The sequence below is a fragment of the Stegodyphus dumicola genome, chromosome 4 (assembly GCF_044657685.1).
Source record: "Stegodyphus dumicola isolate Sdum_Otavi_A_Nest chromosome 4, ASM4465768v1".
In the NCBI taxonomy this organism is placed as follows: Eukaryota; Metazoa; Arthropoda; class Arachnida; order Araneae; family Eresidae; genus Stegodyphus; species Stegodyphus dumicola.
The window spans coordinates 153,430,957-153,451,991 of record NC_140771.1 but is presented as its reverse complement, the minus strand read 5'-3'; the positions used below and the strand labels follow the sequence as shown (position 1 = coordinate 153,451,991).

At 36.5% G+C, this 21,035-nt stretch overlaps 1 protein-coding gene across 3 annotated transcripts in view; it reads right to left on the bottom strand.

Annotated features, from left to right (window-relative positions):
• Positions 1-21,035, bottom strand: part of hyd (E3 ubiquitin-protein ligase hyd) — a 260,665-nt gene that overhangs the window by 61,093 nt on the left and 178,537 nt on the right. For all 3 annotated transcript variants that reach the window (XM_085815614.1, XM_085815615.1, XM_085815616.1), the window contains 5 exons: positions 16,973-17,221; positions 14,984-15,237; positions 14,562-14,781; positions 14,082-14,311; positions 12,818-13,639 (listed from right to left, as the gene is read on the bottom strand). In XM_085815614.1, the coding sequence (XP_085671740.1) occupies positions 12,818-13,639; positions 14,082-14,311; positions 14,562-14,781; positions 14,984-15,237; positions 16,973-17,221 (1,775 nt within the window). The remainder of the gene's footprint in view (positions 1-12,817; positions 13,640-14,081; positions 14,312-14,561; positions 14,782-14,983; positions 15,238-16,972; positions 17,222-21,035) is intronic.

Below are 21,035 nucleotides of genomic sequence, written 5' to 3'. Positions count from 1 at the left end.
ATTAGGTGATATCCCATTGATAGCAAACTCTCTTAAATATGGTGCAAGACGAGTTATTAAATTATTTAATACCGTGCTCGGATATTCCAATTTTGATCATTCTTCACGAAAGAGAATGCAAAATTTTGCCGCGTTCCCGGACAGTTTCGATTTGGCAAAACATAAAGAATTTCTATTAAAAGATTTTTCTCTATCAGATTTTATATCAGTGACTAATTTACTGCAGGAAGCTTCCACTAATAAAGATGTTTTATGTGAAAAATTTTTTCATGAGCTCACTAATCTGACGGATTTTCACAATTCCCTAGATGTTAGTTTTTTATCTGATGACAATCATTCAATTTCAAACACCGACAGTGCACCAACGCCTGTAGGTCTAAGTTCTTCTATTCCCCCTTCCCCTCCTTCCATGGCGCCAAGCCCAAATCATGTTGTTTCTTCTGATGCAGAAGTAATAAATTTGAATTCGAGTCGCTCTGGTGTTTTGACAGCGAGCACCAAGATTCGCGAGATGAGTCATGACTTTTGGTTTGTTTTGAGAGATCTTTCAAACACTTGCAGAAACTTTTCAGGCAATGATTCCTATTCAGTCCATGCTTTTTTCAACAATATCGACGATAATTTCCAATTATTCCCAAATCTTACCAATCAGCAAAAATCAGTTTTTGCAAAACGACTTGTTGTGGGTTCTGCTAAAACTTTTTTGTTTTCACAACAGAATCTCAATTCACACGTCATGTTTAAAGCGGTATTACTTAATGAGTTCTCCGATAAAATTACGTCTATTGACAGTGTTCATAGCCACAATTAGTTAAAAAAATAAGCACCTATAAGCACTTTTCAAGCACATTTTAAGGAAAAAATAAACACCTGTCTAAATACATTATACACAACTGCACAACCTTAAAAGAAAAATTAGACTTGTAATTTAAAATATGAGCAATGCAATATTTATTAAGAGAATGAGCATTACCTCAACAATGGAAAACAATTAACTTTTTTTTTTTTTTTTAATTTTAAATGAGAGTTCAATTTACAGAATTAGTTTACAATGAGATAAAAAAAAACTAATCAGAACTAAACTATATTACAAAATTTAATGATGATATTTCAGTTGAAAATATAGAAAATAAATAATAATAAGCCATATTAATTGTATTCGTTTGGCACCTAATAATAAACACAATTTATTTTTCCACTCATATTAATATTTAAATAATTTAACTTAAATCAAAATTCTGAACATTTTCTAAATTTTCATTGCATAACAGTTTTTCCTTAACATATATCCCAAGCAAAGTAATTTAAGTAAAAAAGAGGCACATTTCTGAAATCAGAAGATGGGAAATTGCTTCATTCAGTCATCCTTTAAGAGTAAAAGCTTAACTAACCCGCATACTCGGAAATTCCCGAATATTCCAGATAATAACTGGAAAAAGAGGAGTGGGGGAGATTGTAGCCATTCTTTAGATTTAAATTTAGGCTAAATAAATGATTTTGACATTTCGATATGTGCATCATATAAAAATCAACGGAACTGAGAAATATTCTGCTTAGAAAGCACAGTAAAACTCTTTTAAATGTTCATAAACAAATCTCAGATTGAACATCAAAATTAATTATCAATGCAAAATACCACAAACGTTATTACGCAATATGTGCGGCATAATTCTTCCATATGTGATATTACGCAATCGGAATCAACACCTGCCGTTATTAGGAGAAAAAAGAACTAAATAAAGGAAAAGAAAGAGACTTACTAATCTGGAGTGTTTCTGATTCTTATTTTCAACAGACTGTATTAAATTTCCGGAACAGAATCAATCTTCGTTTGGGTTGGGTAGACCGCAAAAACTTTTAGTCCTATTCAATCCAGATTGGACAGTTACAAAAAAAAGTCCGCTGCTTCAATATTAGAGGTTTTGCGGAGAAACTCCCAACCTCCGTACTGTATAATGTATTGGCAAAGAAAATGAAATTATTTTGACTATTCGATTACTTTCCTTTTATTCAAGCCATTCCGAATATTATTCCTTAGAAAGCTAATCTGTGTAAAAACACACCCATTTTTGGAAGTTTATCTATACTTCAGCAGTTAGTGCAACTATATTATTATAAATATTCATACATATGCTCATAATATAAGCATAACGATCATAATAAACACGAATATGAACTGACCACGTGGAACGAGAATGCAAATTATTAAAATCTTGATAGAAATTCAAACGTGTGTAGTATTTGGGTGGGAGGAAAAGAATACCGAATGTACCGGAATTTTCTACGTTTTCGCAATTCTTTGGCCAATAGAACGACGTGCACCTGTCCGTACTCTCGCGTGCACCATAGCACTTTTCATTCCGTTAATGCAGAGGAAGGGGGGAAGCAATTTTCGGGAGTATGATTCACCATCTGACGTTGCATATAAGGAAGAAAAGTTGTTTATTTAGTTTCGGCTTTGGTACGGGGAAAAAATGCGCTTTCATTAAAAACAAAGGATTAAAAAAAAAAGCCCTAAAAGCAAAAAATAAGAACTAAAAACAAAAAAATAAGGGCTTTAAAGAAAAAGTAAGCACCTATAAGGGCCTTTATTTTATTTTCAAATATTTATAAGCACATGTAAGGACCTCTACGAACCCTGATTGAAATTCATAAATAACTCAAAAGAAGAAAAATGCGCTCGAATGAAAGCTTTGCGCAATATTTTATAGCAATGCGTGAAATTGCGAATTGTGGTGGCGGTATTATCGACGAGGCTTCTGCCATTCAGTATACCATTCAAGGAATACTAGGTACCTCATCCGATAAAATTATTCTCTACGATGCAAAATCATATTCTGAATTCAAGGAAAAGCTACGCACTTATGAAACTGTAGTTACGACTAGATATACAAATATCTCTCATCCATCAAATTTTAAAAATACGTATAATGGCTCCAGACGTGGTACTGGACGAAAAAATTCAGTCCAACAACACAACACGAAATTTAATAATACTGGTCCATCTAAAACTAAACCACAAACTCGTTTTAACTGCAATGAGGTCAGACACCTCTCACGGTCCTGTCGTAATAGTTCTCTTGGCCCAAAGTATCTAACTTGTGGTCGTTTTGGACACAAATTTATGGATTGCCGACCAAATGAGACTTCCACTCTACCTGCCGAAGTATATACAGTACAAACCTCTCACGGTAATATGTGTAAAACTGTTCTTATACTCAATAGCACAGTTTCTGGATTAATTGACACTGGAAGTGAGGTCACATTACTGAACCAAAATACATGGATTCAACTCGGTTCCCACCACTTTCAAATAATTCTGGAGTGTTAACTGGTTTCGGATTCTCGAAAATTCCTATTATTGGCTATTTTCAAACCATTATCAACTTTGATAACCAGGACTTTCCGGCTAATATTAGAGTTATTCCAAATCATTCTATGCAATTTTCTCTTATTGTAGGATGTGCCTTAATTAAAAATGCTAAATTAACTATTACACCAGATGGTATATATTTTTCAAAACCTCCCGAGCAATGCTTTGAAACTGATCCCAAATCTTTCATGTTCCAAAGTTTCCAAATGTTTCCAAAGAAACTCGTGCTGCGGCAGAACGTTTGCTGAATTCTTATGTTCCAAATAAAACAAAGACAACAGATATTAAACTTAATATCACTCTATCCAATGATAAACCGATTTTTCACCCTCCTAGATGCCTTCTTTTTGTTGAATGGGAAATTGTTGACAAACAAATAAATGAATGGTTGAAGCTTAAAATTATTGAATCTTGTTCATCTCCATATGCCAGTCAAATTCTTGTGGCACGTAAAAAAGACGGTACACCGATGTAACGTGTTTGCATCGACTATAGGAAACTTAATCGACTTTTAATTAAGGATCATTTTCCTCTTCCTCTTATTGATGACATTTTGGATAAACTTCAAGACGCCCAAATTTTTAGTACTCTTGACCTACGTAACGGCTTTTTTCATGTGCCAGTAGCAGACGAAAGTAAACCATATACAGCTTTTGTAACTCACAATGGACAATTCCAGTTTCTTCAAATGCCATTTGGTCTTTCAAATTGCCCTTCAGTATTCCAGCGCTTGGGGGGTAATGTTACCCGCGTCCGTGATTATCCTTAAGTCACACGTGCCCCCTGGGTGGTGCTAAATGGGTAACTGTCACAAAGTCCTGTGGCATACTGGGGTTCAGTGGGATGAGGTTCGGTCTGATGATGAGTAATCTTATGACGACCCAACGGACCGCTCTTCCCTGGGAAAACCGGCGATTGTGGGGAGGATTTGAAATTCCAAGGACCTTTGATCTGGAGAGGAGGGGTCTTGGAGGAAGCAGCCATGTAGAGGATACAGAAGAAAAGCTGAGTTTTGCGTCTCAGGCCGCCAGATATAGTACAGGAGCCCGGGGCAGCCTAACCAGCATGTCCTGGCTGCTCTATCAGCTGGTGTATAATCTCGCCTGCCTTGTAGTTCCAGGTGGTGCCTGGGTGGGGTCCTGCATGGCAGAGCGGGGGGCTCTTCCGAGGTCACTACTGGCTACTGAATCTGGGGCTAGCCCCTCCAAACTGGCTCTTAGAAAATCGGAAGGAATTTTTCTCCCCCTTCCTTCAATCTTATACCAAAATGGATGCTTGCAATACAAAATTAGATAAAAACGCATCTTCTGAAATCCCCACTATAACCACTGTAATTCCTTCTGAGGGAGTGAATGTACCCTCGGGTGCGGACGCTCTTCTCTTCAGGACTACAGAAACCAGAACCGCTGGTGAAAGGGTGAATGTGCCTTCGGACACGGACGCCTTGAACCCAGTGGGGATGGATACTGACTCCTCTGTCAGAAGTACTGTGCCAGATGCGCAAGCGGATGACCAGTCACCAATGACGGAGGTTGTAAATAAAAGAAGAGAAAAAAGGCAACGCCACAAAGAGCGGAAACGACTGGAGAGGGCCATGGAAGGGATCTCGATCTCTGGGGAGAAGGGAGCGAAAGAGAAAACAGATAAAGCTGGGACCTCTGGAGCAACCTCCAAACCGGTGAGGAAGAACCATCCAAGCAATGAAGAGTCTCGTAAGAGAGAACGCATTGCTGGTGACACCCCGGAAATGGCCCTCAAGAAACGACGGCTATATAGTCAAGCTGCAAGAAAGGCAATCACTCTGCGAATCGTCTGCAAGGATGATTCCAGAGACATAACATCGGTGGATTCAGATTTCATCACCTCTATAATTGATGACCGAATTATAGATGGCTCTATAACCACCTGCAGGGTCCACATGACAGTCCTGCAGCCGAATGGCCTCAACATTGCATGTGAGGACCAGGAGACTGTGGACGTCCTGAAGACTTTAATTAATGATCTACCCAGCCCTGAAGAAAACCATCCAGGTTATCATGCCATGGCTCCCGGAGACAGACCCCCCATGAAGAGGTTTTTCGCTTGGTTTCCTGGTAACAGGTCACCAAAAGATAACATCAAGCTCCTTGATGCCTGTAACAAGGGCCTTGATGTTAAGAAGATCGCCATCAAGGCAGTTATCCCTGGAGACGGAGGTAATACCTTGGTGCTGGGAGTAGAACATGAACTTATAGATTATCTGGAGGCCCAGAATTTCAAACTTTTTTGTGGTGCCCGTGGCTGTGTGCAGTTGAAGGAACCAAGGCAACAGGAGAAATCAATTCCTTCGCCCAGGGATCCTCCAAAGAAACAGTTGACAGAAGAAAGGGAGACCGAAAAGGAGTCGGAACCAGAGCTTTCTTTGGAGGCTCTGGAGAAGACATCTGAATAGGTCTCCCTTGTCACTACTTCCTTTGAAGCAGTATGCTAAGGATGCGGCTTTTAACTAAGTCTCTCCTAAAATCCTTCAGGGTAAGTTCTTTTCTTTCATTTAACCTGTTTTAATGGTTAAGGTTAGTCAATTAAACCTGCAACATAACAGAGCAGCTTCATACAATTTAGCTGCTCAATTAGGTAAGCAAGGCACTTTTGTTGCCTTAATTCAAGAACCTTGGGTGTACAAGGGTAAAATCCTTGGTAGGCCCATGAACGCACACTTCTTTTCGACAGAGGGACCTGATAAAAGGCCTAGAACTAGCATTTACATTTCTAAAAATATAAAGGCTATGAAATTATCCCAATTTACATCAGAGGACTTAACTGCTATTGTAATTAAGGACATAAACAGTTCACTGAGAGGAAACATTTGTTTTTGCTCGGTTTACATGGCTTATGACCTTAACATTCCGCAAGAATTTATAGATCTTGTGAGCTTCTGTGAAATAAACAATATTCCTATGGTTATTGGTAGTGATGGTAATGCTCACCACCTGTCATGGGGCAGTTCTGATACTAATCCTAGAGGAGAAAAACTCATGGAATTTATAATGAATACCAACCTAACTTGGGTAAATAGGGGAAATCGCCCCACCTTTGTTAACAGAAGAAGAGAAGAAGTCATTGACCTCACATTAACTTCTTCTGATATTTATAACCTTATTGAGAATTGGCATGTAAGTGACAATCCCTCACTTTCTGACCATCGCCTTATACAATTTTGTATTAGAGATGAAATTCCAGCTGAATATTTCAGAAACATTAAAAACACAAATTGGGACCTTTATAAGGATTTCCTGGTTTCTAATGTCATTAACCTTCAGGTTTTAGACAATAATTGTACAGTCGAGGAGCTTGATATTCAAGCAAACAACTTGACAAATATCATTATTGAATCTTATCATGCATCATGCCCTCTCAAACGAAGGAAGTACTCTCCTAGCAAGAGAGTTTGGTGGACCAAGGAGCTTGAAAGCCTCCGCCTAGAGGTTCGGAGAGCTCACAGGAAAGCTGTCAGAAATAAATCTGAAGTTAACTGGTCTAACTTCAAAATTCTACAAAGGAAATTTAAAAGGGAAATCAGGAAAACTAAATACAACTCATGGAGATCGTTCTGCACAGATATTCTGTCCTACCATGAGACTGCCAGAGTATATAAGATTCTTAAAAGATCTCAGGAGTCTCAACTCGCATCGGTTATGCGACCTGATGGCAGTTATACTATAAACCCTTTGGATACACTTTCGACCATGTTGAATTTTCATCTGGGGGACAGAAGTGTCACCTCTGACCCCCAGGAAAATCCATTGGAACTACTTCATAATCCATTAGATCTGGATTTTGCTAAGACAATTGTGAATTTTGAAAAGGCTAAAGCGGCCCTTGATGTATTTCTTCCCTTTAAATCTCCAGGGAACGATGGCATTTACCCAATTCTGCTTCAGAAAGGCTGGGATATTTTTGGTCACATTCTCGTGGACATATTCAGGTCCAGTTTGATTTTAGGATATGTTCCTAAGGTTTGGAGAACTTCACGAGGTGTGTTTCTTCCTAAACCAGGAAAAGATACATATAAGAAACCAAACTCTTTTAGAATGATCACGCTAACATCCTTCCAGCTTAAGCTGTTGGAGCGATTGATTTTCTGGCACCTCCAGTCAGATAATAATCTGAAACATACCTTTGGCTTAGACCAACACGGTTTTAGGCCTGGCTTCTCCACTGAGTCGGCCTTACACCAACTCGTGTGGAGAATAGAAAAAACAATTATAGATGGACACTTTGCCATTGGGATTCTACTGGATATTGTAGGAGCCTTTGATAACATCGGTTTCGAGAAAATACATAAGGCCCTTACTGGAAGTCATATTCACCCTATGATAACTAGATGGGTCATCTTCATGATTAAAAACAGGAATATCTGTGTTAGTCTCGCTGACTATGAAGTAAAGAGAGATATTACTAAAGGGTGTCCGCAGGGTGGTATTCTTTCTCCGTTCCTGTGGAACCTGGTTTTCGACTCACTCTTAGTACTTCTACGGGAGGAACCTGGCATGTCACAGGCTTATGCAGATGACCTTATTGTGTTATTACAGGGTTTCGATATCGGAACCCTACATAATCAAGCTCAGCAGATCTTAAATAAAGTTTCACACTGGGGTGATACAAATGGCCTTTCTTTCTCTGCTGAAAAATCTGAGGTCATAGTTTTCACGTGGAGAAGGAAATGGAAACTGGCAGATTTATATCTGGGTCACCAGATTACCTGGATAGTAAACTTACATGGATCACCCATATAAAAGAAAAGGCGCAAACGGCCACAAATGTTCTAGTACTTTGTAGGCGAATCGTTGGTAAACAATGGGGCCTTAACCCAAAATCTACTCTATGGATTTATACTGCCATTGTCCGGCCAATGCTTTCTTACGGATGCGTGGTCTGGATTAATGTTATTAACAAAAGCACGTATTTAAACATTTTACAAAAGGTGCAAAGACTTGCTTGCCTAAGCATTAGTGGGGCTTTAAATAGTACCCCTACTGCTGCATTAGAATTTTTACTGCAAATTCCACCCTTGAAATTATTCTTGAGCGGAGAAGCAATTAAAGCCATGTATAGATTGAATAAAAATGGCACATGGTGCCAAAGGACAGGTTTTGGTCATAAAAGCCACCTGAAAAGCCACATTGACATATGTCTGGACTTGGGCAATGAGTTCCCTATAATCTATATGCCCAAAGATGCAATTACTAAAACAATAGTTCCAGATAAACTATTCTCAACTCATATACCAAAAAGGAATGAGATAGAATCTCTAATTGACCTAATTCCAACAGGCTCAATTGAATGTTACACAGATGGATCAAAATCCAACTTCACTGGAGCTGGAGCTATTATAAGGACCAAGGGATCTGAAGAAGATTTCATCTATACCTTGGTAAATTTACAACTGTTTTCCAAGCCGAGGTTCTGGCGATCAATATGGTCGCCAGGGAGCTCTTAGCTAAAAATACAGTTGATAAGTATATATATATTCTCTCTGACAGCCAATCAGCCATCATTGCCCTGGCTAATCGTGTCAAGTTACAAAACTGTGTTTTGAACTGTACTCAAGATCTCAATTCTCTGGCTCAGGCCCATAATACCATTAGTTTAGTCTGGGTCCCAGGTCATTGTGATTTTGCTGGAAATGAACTAGCTGATAAAGTAGCTAAAGATGCTTCGCAACTACCCATGTCTGGCCCAGAACCATTTTACCCAGTTTCATATCAAACGGTTAAAAAAGAAGTAAGAAACTGGATAAAGAACAAACATGATGATATATGGTCTAAACTTCCAGACTGTGCTCATTCTAAATTGGTGCTCAGTACACTTAACTTTTCAGGTAAACTCATACACCTCAGTAGAACTAACTTACGCCAGGTAATTCAAATTGTTACTGGACATGCTTATCTAGCTAAGCATCTCCACAAATGTGGTCTTGTCGAATCTCCTCTCTGCCCAGCTTGTGGAGAAGAAGAGGAAACACCTTTTCACTTTCTGGGACGATGTCCGGTGTTCTCTGTCCCTAGAAACAAATTCCTTGGGTTTCCCTATATTACCTTTGATCAAGCCCTTTTATACAAAGGGCTCTCTGGCATAATAGGGTTTCTGATGTATACTAAACACCTACAGGTAAGGTGAATATGGAACCACAAGAAACAAGCATTGAGACGCCCTATGAGTTCTTTTTTTTTTTTTTTTTTTTTTTTTTTTTGAAAAGAAACTATGCAGGGATTTCCCTCTCATAGCTGTGTTTTGGAATATAATGATACCAAATCTTTATACACTACCTGGCCATTTGGCTTGAGAATGCACCTCTGCCCTCCTTATTTATTTATTTATTTATTTGACTCTCCATCGCACTCTTGTTTGGTCAAGAATTTGCGTTTGGTGGTTTGGGAGGGATTGAATCGGTTTTCCATCCAATAGGGAAGTTTTTACGATCCAGCCGACACCTTGAACTTAGAGATGGGATCTTTTGCTGATACTATAGATTTGGTGTCATTTTGAGATCTTATCTATTTATTATTTACCTTTTACGGGAGTTACCATTTAAATCCCTTGATTTAAATGATCAAATGGCGAAAGAGTAATGGGCAATTTTGCCTAAACTCCTTTCCTTCTTTTCATAAGAAGGAAGCGTCCTATTGTTATGTTATGTTATTCCAGCGCTTTATAAATTATGTTTTAGGTCATTTAATTGTCAAAGGTTATGTTTTATCCTACATGAGCGATGTCGTTATTTCCGCCATTGCAAAACCCCTTAGTGATCTCCTTCACACCCCCTTTCTATTTCATGCTGATTAGAAAGCCGCATTTCACAGGTTAAAATATTTGCTTTTTCAACAACCAGTTTTAAGTATTTTTAATCAAAACAGTCCTATCGAAATTCATACCGACGCATCCATTGATAGCTTGGGGGCAGTCCTACTACAAAAATCTATGAACGATAACAGCTTTCACCCTGTCTACTACATGTCAAAAAAAAAAAAAAAAACATCAGACAACGAGCGTAAATACACCAATTATGAACTCGAGGTCCTTGCAATTGTTGAAGCTTTAAAAAAGTTCCGTATTTACGTCCTTGGTTCACATTTTAAAATTATTACTGACTGCAACGCTTTTGTGCAAACTTTAAATAAAAAGGAACTCAATTCGAGAATAGCCCGATGGGTTTTATATCTCCAAGATTTTGACTACAAAATTGAGCACTGTATCGGCTCAAAGATGGCTCATGTGCATGCCCTCAGTCGCAGTCCATGTTGCATGACTATCCAAGACAGTGTCCTTCTCCAATTTCGCAAAGCACAAGAAACCAACGAGCATATTACGGCTATTAAAGCACTCCTTCAAACAACGCCTTCGCATGATAACTTTCTCGTTAAGAACAATCTCCTGTACAAAAACGTCAACGGCATTGACTTACTTGTGGTGTCTGATGATATGCAGGCAAATGTCATTAAAACAGCTCACGAACAAGGCCACTTCGTCATAATTCGCACTCAAGAACTTTTAAACAAAGAATATATCCTCCCAAATCTGAAAGAAAAAATTGAGCGGTGTATCCATAACTGCATCCCATTCATCCTCAATAATCGAAAGTGTGGCAAACAAGATGGACTACTGCACCCCATTGACAAAGACGACGCACTCTTGCACACGTACCATATTGACCACCTAGGTCCCCTTGCCACCACATCAAAGAAATACAAACATATTTTGGCAGTTATAGCCTCATTTACTACAATTCGTGTGAATTTATCCGACAAAGTCTACAGATGCAGATGAAATTATCAGTCAGCTGGAATGTCAAAGATCAGTCTTCGGAAATCCTTCACGGATTATCTCTGATCAAGGCCCTGCATTCAAATCCACTGCATTTGCAAACTATTGTGACACACAGAGAATAAAGCACGTTCTTATTACAGCTGGCCTCCCACGATCGAATGGTCAAGTTGAGCGTTTGAACTCCATTATTATTGTTGTCCTTTCTAAACTCTCCGTAACCAACCCTGGAAAATGGTACCGCCAATGTTCTCGCCATGCAACAAATTATTAATTCAACTTTTCAACGTAGCATCAATTCCACTCCCTTTGAACTTTTCTTTGGGACTAAAATGAAATCGCAAAACGACATCAACATCGCTGCTCTAATCGACGAGGAGATCAAATTTGCATTCATTCAGCAACGTGACGATCTCCGTAAGAACTCAAAACAGCAAATCTCTAAAGTGCAAGACGAAAATCGCCGTACTTATAATTTGCGATGAAAACAAGCACAAAAATTTCAACTTCATGACCTTGTGTCAATGAAACGAACTCAGTTTGGCCCTGGTCTAAAACTCAAACAGAAATTTCTCGGACCTTATAAAGTCACCAATCTCAAACAAAATTAAACATATGATGTGGAAAAGTGTGCATTTTTCGACGGACCATCCAAAATATCCACTTGTGCCAAATACATGAAACCCTGGTTCAAGAATATTGAACACTTGATTTTTATTAAACTGTCAGCATTATAGGTCCTCCTGTGTTTGGACAGATGACACCTGAGAACTTTCTAATATTTTTTTCTCCTCATATCAAATTTTTAATTCATTTTGTCATAACTAATGCTCTTTTTATTTTTAGCTAACTGCTGTGGTGTGTTTAATTTATTTTTTTGCTCCATTTGTGTAAGTATTCTCAGCTTTGTATCTACAGATTATGTTTTTTTCTCACACCTATGTTACTATATTATAATATTTTTTTAAAATTTGATTATATATTATGTTGCTTCAGGCGAGGTTGCATGTCTGGTCATGATTGTCGAAAGTGGGAAATTTTATTTCATGATATTCCCTAATCCCCTATTGTGTGACATATGCATTGCATCAGCATGTGTTTTCCCGCCTTTGGGAGAAGACAAGGACTAGCTGGCGAGCGGAGCAGACGTCGCTCGATTGCTCGTATATTATTTCATTAATTGTAATCCTAATGTAATCTATGTTTGTGAATAGTAATAAATGTGTGCTATCAACTATGGTCATTGCCTTTCCCCACATTATGGTATAAAAAGAATTATTAATCAATAAAATTATTCTGGTTTTTCATTGAGCTTAGTTATTTTAATAACACCCATTTATAATTCTCTTCGTGTTAAGCAAAAAATCAGATTAGATAATGAGGTTTTTCTTAAAGCTGACACAAAGTAATGATCTAATTTAATTTAAAATGAAAAGCTATAATAGAATTTAGTTAATTTATTGGCAAATTTACCATTACATTTTTCTATAGGTTTCTTATGATGTGCCAATTAATATGAGAATTAAATGTCAAAAAGTTATGAACTATTTTAATTTACAAAAGTATAAAAAATAGCTCTGAAGTTAAGCTATTTTAGTTATATTTTACTAAGCATAATATGAAGCATTAAAAATATCTTACAGATGATGCTGATTGTCGAATGCAGCCTGCATGAACGATGACACTAGACTTCACTGGGCTTACACTATCAAACTTCTTGCAAGGAGCGGTAACTATAATAGGAGCTCGAGATGGTTCTGATAACACTTGATTGACAAAGTTTTCTGCATCGTAGTCAGGTGTCTTACATGCTGATCTGTTATTTGTAGTCATAGCTATAGCAAATTCCTGTCCTTCAAAACTTGATCTGCTAGGCAAAGAACAGTTTGAAAAAGATTCATTTCGCATATCTACATCATCTGAATGGGATCTACGAGAATCACTTGCACTTCCAGAATTTTCCCTGTCCTCATATTCAGGTGGAGGAAGTGGGGGAGGTGGATGACGTACAGATAAAGGTAAATGAACAGTTGGTAATTGTGATGGTGAAGGAGTCTGTCGTCGGACTTCAGCTGCACGAACAGATAAACCTAATTTTGTAGGCACAGATTCAAAATACCCACAAATGGGATTATCTGAAGGCAATGTAACTGAAAGATTACAGTCTGAATGTGCAGATGACGATCTAGGAATTCCAAAAAGTTCTTCTTTTCTGGAAGTAGGTTGTAAAAGATGTGGCTGATCAGCTAATAGCAAGGATTCAGCCAAAGGAGAGTTAAATGGGTCTGGTGGAGGACAGCCTAAAAATAATGTAGAATCAGAACGCTGAAAAAAAGAATGTTTACGACCTTTAGCTGAAATATGTCCTTCATCTTCAGCTCCTTCAACTTCCATAGGCATATTTGAACTATTTTCTTCTTCTTGTTCTTCATTATCATTTTCATCCTGTAAAACGATTTCATCCTGTAAAATTATTCAAGAAATTATATTATGCTGCTCAAACTTTCTCCATTTACATAAAATACAGTTTTTTATGAGCAAGAGAAATTTAAATGATAAAAAGGTTAAAGATAAGGCAACAGTATAGTACAGTAAATCCAACAGATAATATAAATAATAAAATTCAGTTAGAGGAACAAAAATACAATGATGTAAGCCATAAGTCACATTTATTCATCCTATATAAGAAATCAGAATACTGTGGGGACTAAATAAAATGCACAGACCAAATCATTCATATTATTTAGAAGGGCAACTTAATCTTTATTTATAAAAATTTCAGCATTTTGAAATAACAGCAAACTAAGATCAAAGCATTTCAAAATAAAGTTTGATTCTGTCATTCTATCTTTTAATAGTGAAATAACAAAATGTAAACTATGACATAAAAGAGCTTAAGAATAACCTGATCGGCCCATGGATCTAAATTTAAGCCCTCTCCTCTCATTGTATCTGTGTCAGTTCCATCCACTCCAGAACGTATATAATATATTAGTCCATCAAACACATATGCAACATGTTTCAATGCATTTATATCAAGGCTTGGCAATGAATCAAAATGTTCATTATTGTGGGCTCTCATGAGAGATAATGCATATGAAAGGAAATCTCTTCTAGCAGAAACACCATCAGCACCTACATTAACAGAAAAGAATCATTAAAAATTTTATAAAATGCTAAAAAAATTAACTTTATTTCTTACATATATATTTTTGCATATGTTGTACAAAAGGTATGATTATGGCTAGGAAATGTAGATACAAGATGTGTATGTAACAAGATATATGAGAATAAATACAGTACTTAAAATAACAACCTATTAAAAAAACATTGCCATTTATTACAGCTTATTTGGAAAAAGAAAGAAAAAAAAAAAAAAAAAAACCTCTGCGACGTCCATCGACAGTGCTACTTGAAGCACGTCCTTCAGATTCCCCTCTAGATCTAGTAGACCTTGTATGTTGTGACAAATGCAAAGGATGAGAAGGATGTGATGGGTTGGATCCAGAAGTTAAGGCACAACCAAAACGCAGCTGAGCTTCAGTAGAATCCATAACAGTTATTAACCATTCCCAAGTTGGCCTCAAATGATATTCCAAATATACCTACGATAAAGGAAGAAAATAAATATACTAATAAGATAAACCACACTTCTAATGAATACTTTTCTAAAGACGTATTGTGTCATGTATGAAAATGAAAATATATCAATGACATACATTTTAATATTGTTTTGCAAACCATACTATTAATAAGTTTTGATATTATGGAAAAAGTTTAAAATTAGGGTAAGCACTTTTAACATACCTGTAAATTTGCTATATCTTGACCAGAGACATCTAGCACTCTGCCTAAATTGGGCATTAAAGCTTGGTAATCTTGCAGCATAGTTAGAAGATCTGCAATCTGTCTCATAACAATTGCAAATGCTCTAGCAAGAGATACTGATGTTGTAGCAGCTGCTGCTGTGCATTCTTGAGTAACAGTTGCAGAAACTGAAGCTGTAGTTCCAGTTGCTCTTCTCAGAGAAGATGGATCTATATATATCAAACCACTTGAACCTAAAATAAATGCATAGAATATTACTTGTATTTCCCAATCACTGGTAAATATTTATTCAGATCTACTATTGGAAACCAGATACACAATTCTGCTCACTGTATACAGTATTGTGTATTTTACTAGCTGTAAGCAATCATTTGATTGTAAACTCCAAACATTAACCTTCTGAGTGGCATGACCAGCTTTAGCCAATTATTTGAAGCTTGGTATATATTAGCTTATAATTTAAAATATTTTGCCATTTTTACTTTCATTAATAATGTAAGTATCATCTCAATGAATGGAAGTTTATGAAAACAGAGACTAAAGTAATACACAAATTTAGCTAACAAATGTTGTTTGAATACAGGTCCTCATATTCAAAAATGAGTGCTACTAGGGTTAATACTCAGCATGATATAAAAAAAGATTTTCCAGCCTGTGCAAAGGCTATTATGGCATTCATTATTTTTTCTTGCATGTGCCCACTCCTGTTTGCTATGAGAAATTTTTATTTAAAATTTTAAAACAATTGTGCAATTTAACAAGGTTGCAAAATACGCTTTATACAATTTTAAAGTTATAACGAGTGGGAAAAGGCAACTAGCTGAGTAATTCTGTCATAGTATTTACTTTCCAACACATTGTTTCAAATGGAATCAAACACATATAGAATGTCTTTGATATTAACAAACAATTTTCTCATGCAATGCAGAAATGCTTAAAAGTGGAACAAAATCCCATGCTTAAATTATAAGGTAGTAATCAATAAATTTCAGTATCAATAAATTCATACTTGTTTCTGATTAATTTTGCAATTATCATTTACATTAACTTATATCAGATACTAAAATATGTGAGCTCAGGCTTAGCATAGAAACAAGAATACTTTCATATAATTTAATGTTGTACGATAAAAGTCTTACAGATTTCTCAAGGAAATAAATATTTTAGAATTATTTTTTTAAAACTCAATTTCTATTTCTACAGCTCTTTTCTTCTTTTAACAGCATTAACGAGTTTATTTGACCACATATTTTTGTAATACTTGCATACAAAAATATTTTAAAGTTAAAAACAAAATTTTACCTTACTCATTATCAGTGTAACTATGAATGAAACTAGTTCTTGAAATAATAGGAATCACATGAATAAAGACTTCCAAATAATCATATTATTTTAAACTTACAAAAATGTTTTTAACTCTGGTATTTACCCATACTCTAAAATAAAAAAAATAAAAAATTCCTTTATGCAATCCTAACTTTCTCGAGATTATTTTTCATTGTCTATATTTATTTGAACACATACAAAACGATAACATGGTACTGCTCTAGTAAATTCAAATATGCATGTTTAATTCAATATCACCCACTCAAGTTAAAGATACTTATTAAATGATTAAATTAGTCAATTAAAAGACAAAAACATGATTTTTTTAGCTGTCAAGTATTTTGAATATAAACAGCCAAATTATATCTGAACTTTTTTTTTTTTTTTTTTTTTTGCTTATTTGTTTCACTTCTTTAAAATACTCTAATCTGTCAGTGTTTTGTCCCCTTCAGTTTCTCACAATATATTTGAACAGGCTACATATATTAAAAAATATTCAGCATTTACTGGATATTAAATTTCATTAAGTAAATATGATTAATGATAATCAGAATTTAAAACTATCTAAATGTCGCAAATTTTTATTATAATAAAAATCTTACAGCAATTTACTGTAAATTAGAGTAGATAAATTTGACATACCCAACCTACCAGAGGTAGTGATGGGCCCACGCCCTGGTTCTCTCTGACGAAGTGCCCACTGCATATGTTGTGGTGCTAGATTTGGTCTGGGACCAGATGAGCCACCATTACTTCGTCGCTCTAACTGTTCATCTAAAAAGGCATCTTCAGTGTCCGGCTCTGTTTCCCCTGCTTCACTTTCTTCTTCATCCTCAGCATTGGAGGATTCAGCTGAGTCATCCTCGGAGAAATATGGAAGACTTGCAACACCTGCGGGGAGGATGGAATTTCAAATTAAGAATAATAGTTATTAAAGTTATCAGTATTTACTACATATACCTACACCACCATGTATAAATATATCAACATACTAGATATACTACTTTTAATACTCCACGTGTAAAAACAGGCAAATCTCTAATTTACTTTACAAGAGTCCTCAATTTTTCTTCAGTACCCCAAGAAGGTTCAGACATCCAGGCATCAAGTTTAATACAAAAACAGAAAAAGTAATTTTAGAAGTTTTATGATTATTCAGTATTTGTTACCATAAAGGAGGAGCAGATTCATCTTCAGAAACACACAGAATTATCTCCAAACCAGACCTCTATCAAAAAGCAGTTTTCACAGGTATTTATACTGTTTCCAGACCATGATACCAACCAAAATCATACCTTCAGACAAATGTCACAAAAGTTAAAACCATACAACTAAAAACTGTGGTTTTTCTGCAAATCTACAAGACCTTCCAAAAATTTACCCACAGAAACACAGATAAAAAACGAACACATCAAAATAGAACTGATTTCAGTATAATTCAATACCTCAGTTACAACTCTTAATAGGCACATAGTTCTAGGCACACGCCAACTATTCAACACTATTCCTTTCTTTCACAACCAGCTGAAACTTCAATGTAATACTTACAGGACACAGCACGAGTTTGACCTTGAGCTCTAAACAATTTCCATTTCCTAGCTCTCTTCAATATTTCATCTCTGGTTCCTAAGGACAAGAGACACCTCATTAGTATGTGACCACACCATTCTATTCTATTTTCTTCAACAATTTACAATGGTCACAGAAATAGTGCTTTAAATGTTCTTCGCATTTCTTTCATCTTTTTCCGTCTTTTGCGAATAAGTTTGGCTGACTGTACTCATAAAAAAACAATGCTACAGCCCATCCAGATGTATGTAAAGCATATCTCCATCATATTCATTTGAATGTTTTTCATCTAAAATGCTTCTTGTTCTATGTACTTGAAATTTTTTAAATAAACATAATTCCTTCTGAAAAAGTCTTTGCTCAGAAATATTAATTATAAATTCTGACTAAGCCATCTTAGATATTTTTTATAATAATCACTCTTTTTCTCTCAAATAAAACAGTAAAAGACAGAAATTGAAATTGACAAACTAATGAAAAATGGCAACACAAACAAAAGTTAAAGCAACATAAATAACAATAATTACAATAATTTGAAAAGCAAAATCATGACTGCATGACAACATCTTAATAAACTTATTACTGCCAAACCAATATCTTTATTATTAACAGCATATTGTAGCTTAATCAAATTCCATACCAAAAAACATTTTCAAAATTTAAACCCTAAGTATGCAAAGATGACAACTTTCTGTGTGCAAAGTGATCATCATTTCTCTTTATCAACACCAGAAGCTAACGACAACATCAAAATGCAGTTCTACAAGTCATAAATTTGTGTCTAATAAACTTCACTGGTTATCATAAATTACGGAAAAATCACAAAAATGACGATTACTGAAAAAGTTACATGTAGAATTTTGTGAAACTTACCCACAATATACAACACATAGTAAGGTATCAAATAACATAAAAAGAAATTATCAGACAAGTATGGTAGTATAGAAATTAGCACATGTATACGATGAACAAATTGAAGATGTCAGTTTGCTATAGTTAAAAGTACCTTCAATTTGGAATATAATCGCCTCTAGAAGCAATACAGCACATTCAGCGATGTGTGATGCTTTCAATTATGTGGTCTATCAGTTTCAAAGTAAGCGAGAGCCATTGTTCTTGCAAAGCAGTTGCAAGCGTGGCAAGGGTTTGAGGGGGCGGATTGAGAGCAGCTAAACGTCTCTCTAAAGCATCCCAAACGTGCTCAATACGATTCAAGTCCGGGGATCGAGCTGGCCACTCCATGTGCATAATTGTTTCCTGTTGAAGATAATCATACACGATGCGAGCCCTGTGTGGTCTTGCATTGTCGTCCTGTAACAGGAAAGCATCACCTATTGCCCCGGCGTATGGGTGCACATAAGCATCAAGGATGTCATCTCTATAAACATGAACATTCACGGTTCCCCTTGGAAAAACATGTAGGTCTGTGCATCCACCCACAGAGACGCCACCCCAAACACAGACACTGCCTCTTCCTATGCATCTCTTTCACGGATGTTTGACGGATGATAAGGGGTTCCAGGTTCTCTCCATATCAAATAATGCCTACTATCACGTTATAGACTAAACCTGGACTCATCCGTAAAGAGAATAGCCCTCCATTGCTCAGGCATCCAGTGGACATGTTGTCGTCCCCACTGCAAATGGTCCCTCCTATGATGTGACTTGACCAGCATGCAAATGGCTGTTCAGATCGAATACAAACCACCTTCATGAAGCCTTCTACGCACAGTTGACATTGACACCAACCTTCCGGTGGCTGCAGCAAGGGAGGATCTAAGAAGAGTCGGAGTAGTGGTTCTATTCCTGAGTGCACATAATGTCAAATATCGGTCATTGGCACTCGTTGTAGCAGTTGCCTGTCCTTGGCTGAACCTCCTAGGTGCCGAATCTGTGATTTGAAATTGCCTCCAAAGTCTATGAACCACAGAAGGACTCGCATTTAGCCACCTGGCCACTTCTGTTTGACATTGTCCTGCCTCTCGTCTCCCAATGGCTTCCTGTCGCAGTTCTGCAGGCAAATGATGCCTACAGATCATTGTTACAAATTGGCTATCTCAGATTTCTGATGTCACTATCGCAGTGAAATATGTGGGCTTGCTCTCAAGCATGAACTTTTATGCTCGTCGCAGATGACGTATTCCGAGTGCAGGGCCACTAATTTGCATATTGGAGTTTCACTCAGCTACTCTTACTTGGCAATGTATTAAAATTTTACACGGCTTGGCTTATTTTTGAGGGAACGATCGCTATTTTTGTAATTTCTCCTTAATTTATGATAACCAGTGTATTATGCACAAAGGTAGATGTAAATTTCATCAAATGAAACAGATAGTTTTCTAAAATACTACAATATGTTTCCGGTTGTTATAGAAACATGAAAAAACATCAATCACTGATCACAATAGTTAATAAAACTCTTAAAAATTCGGTTGCAACAATCTTCAGATACGTAAAAATACACAGATTGCATGGGAGAGAAAAAGAAATATATATCTGGTAGTAACGAAAGTTTTCCACCAAAAAAAAAAAAAAAAAGGTTCTTAATAAGTTAGGGGGGAAAAAAAGAAACATGAAACTAGTACCTTTAGCGTAGGAAGTAATCACCCTCCAAATCTATGATTTCTGCCAAGATTTTGGTAGTTTTTCAAAGCCTTCAGCGCAGAAGTTCAAAATCAGATTAACCTCTTTTCGGATGCCCTGTGCAGAATGGAAGATTCAAAACAGCGACTGAACTTTTACGTCAAGTTTATGCAATGCATAGCACGACTAATGGACATGGCACTAACATCTAACTCCTTAGCAAGCTCTTGAGTGGTTGCATACAGATCTTTTTCCACAAGTTCTCATAGGCGGGCCTCATCAACATCAGTAGGTCGGCCAGAGCACTCTGTTTCTTGAATGTTATAGTCCTTGTTTTTCAACTTTCGGTGCCAAACCTTCACAGTGTCATATGATACGACATTAGTACTTAAAGCTATACACATGATTTGGTGCCATTCTGTAGTTGATTTTTTGCAACAGAACTGAAAGCAAATGATGGTTCTAATCTGATAGCGTAATAGTTCCGTTTCAGACACCTTGCGCTTAATGATAACGATATTTTCTTCTTACAAATCCACAAAACAGTGTTCTA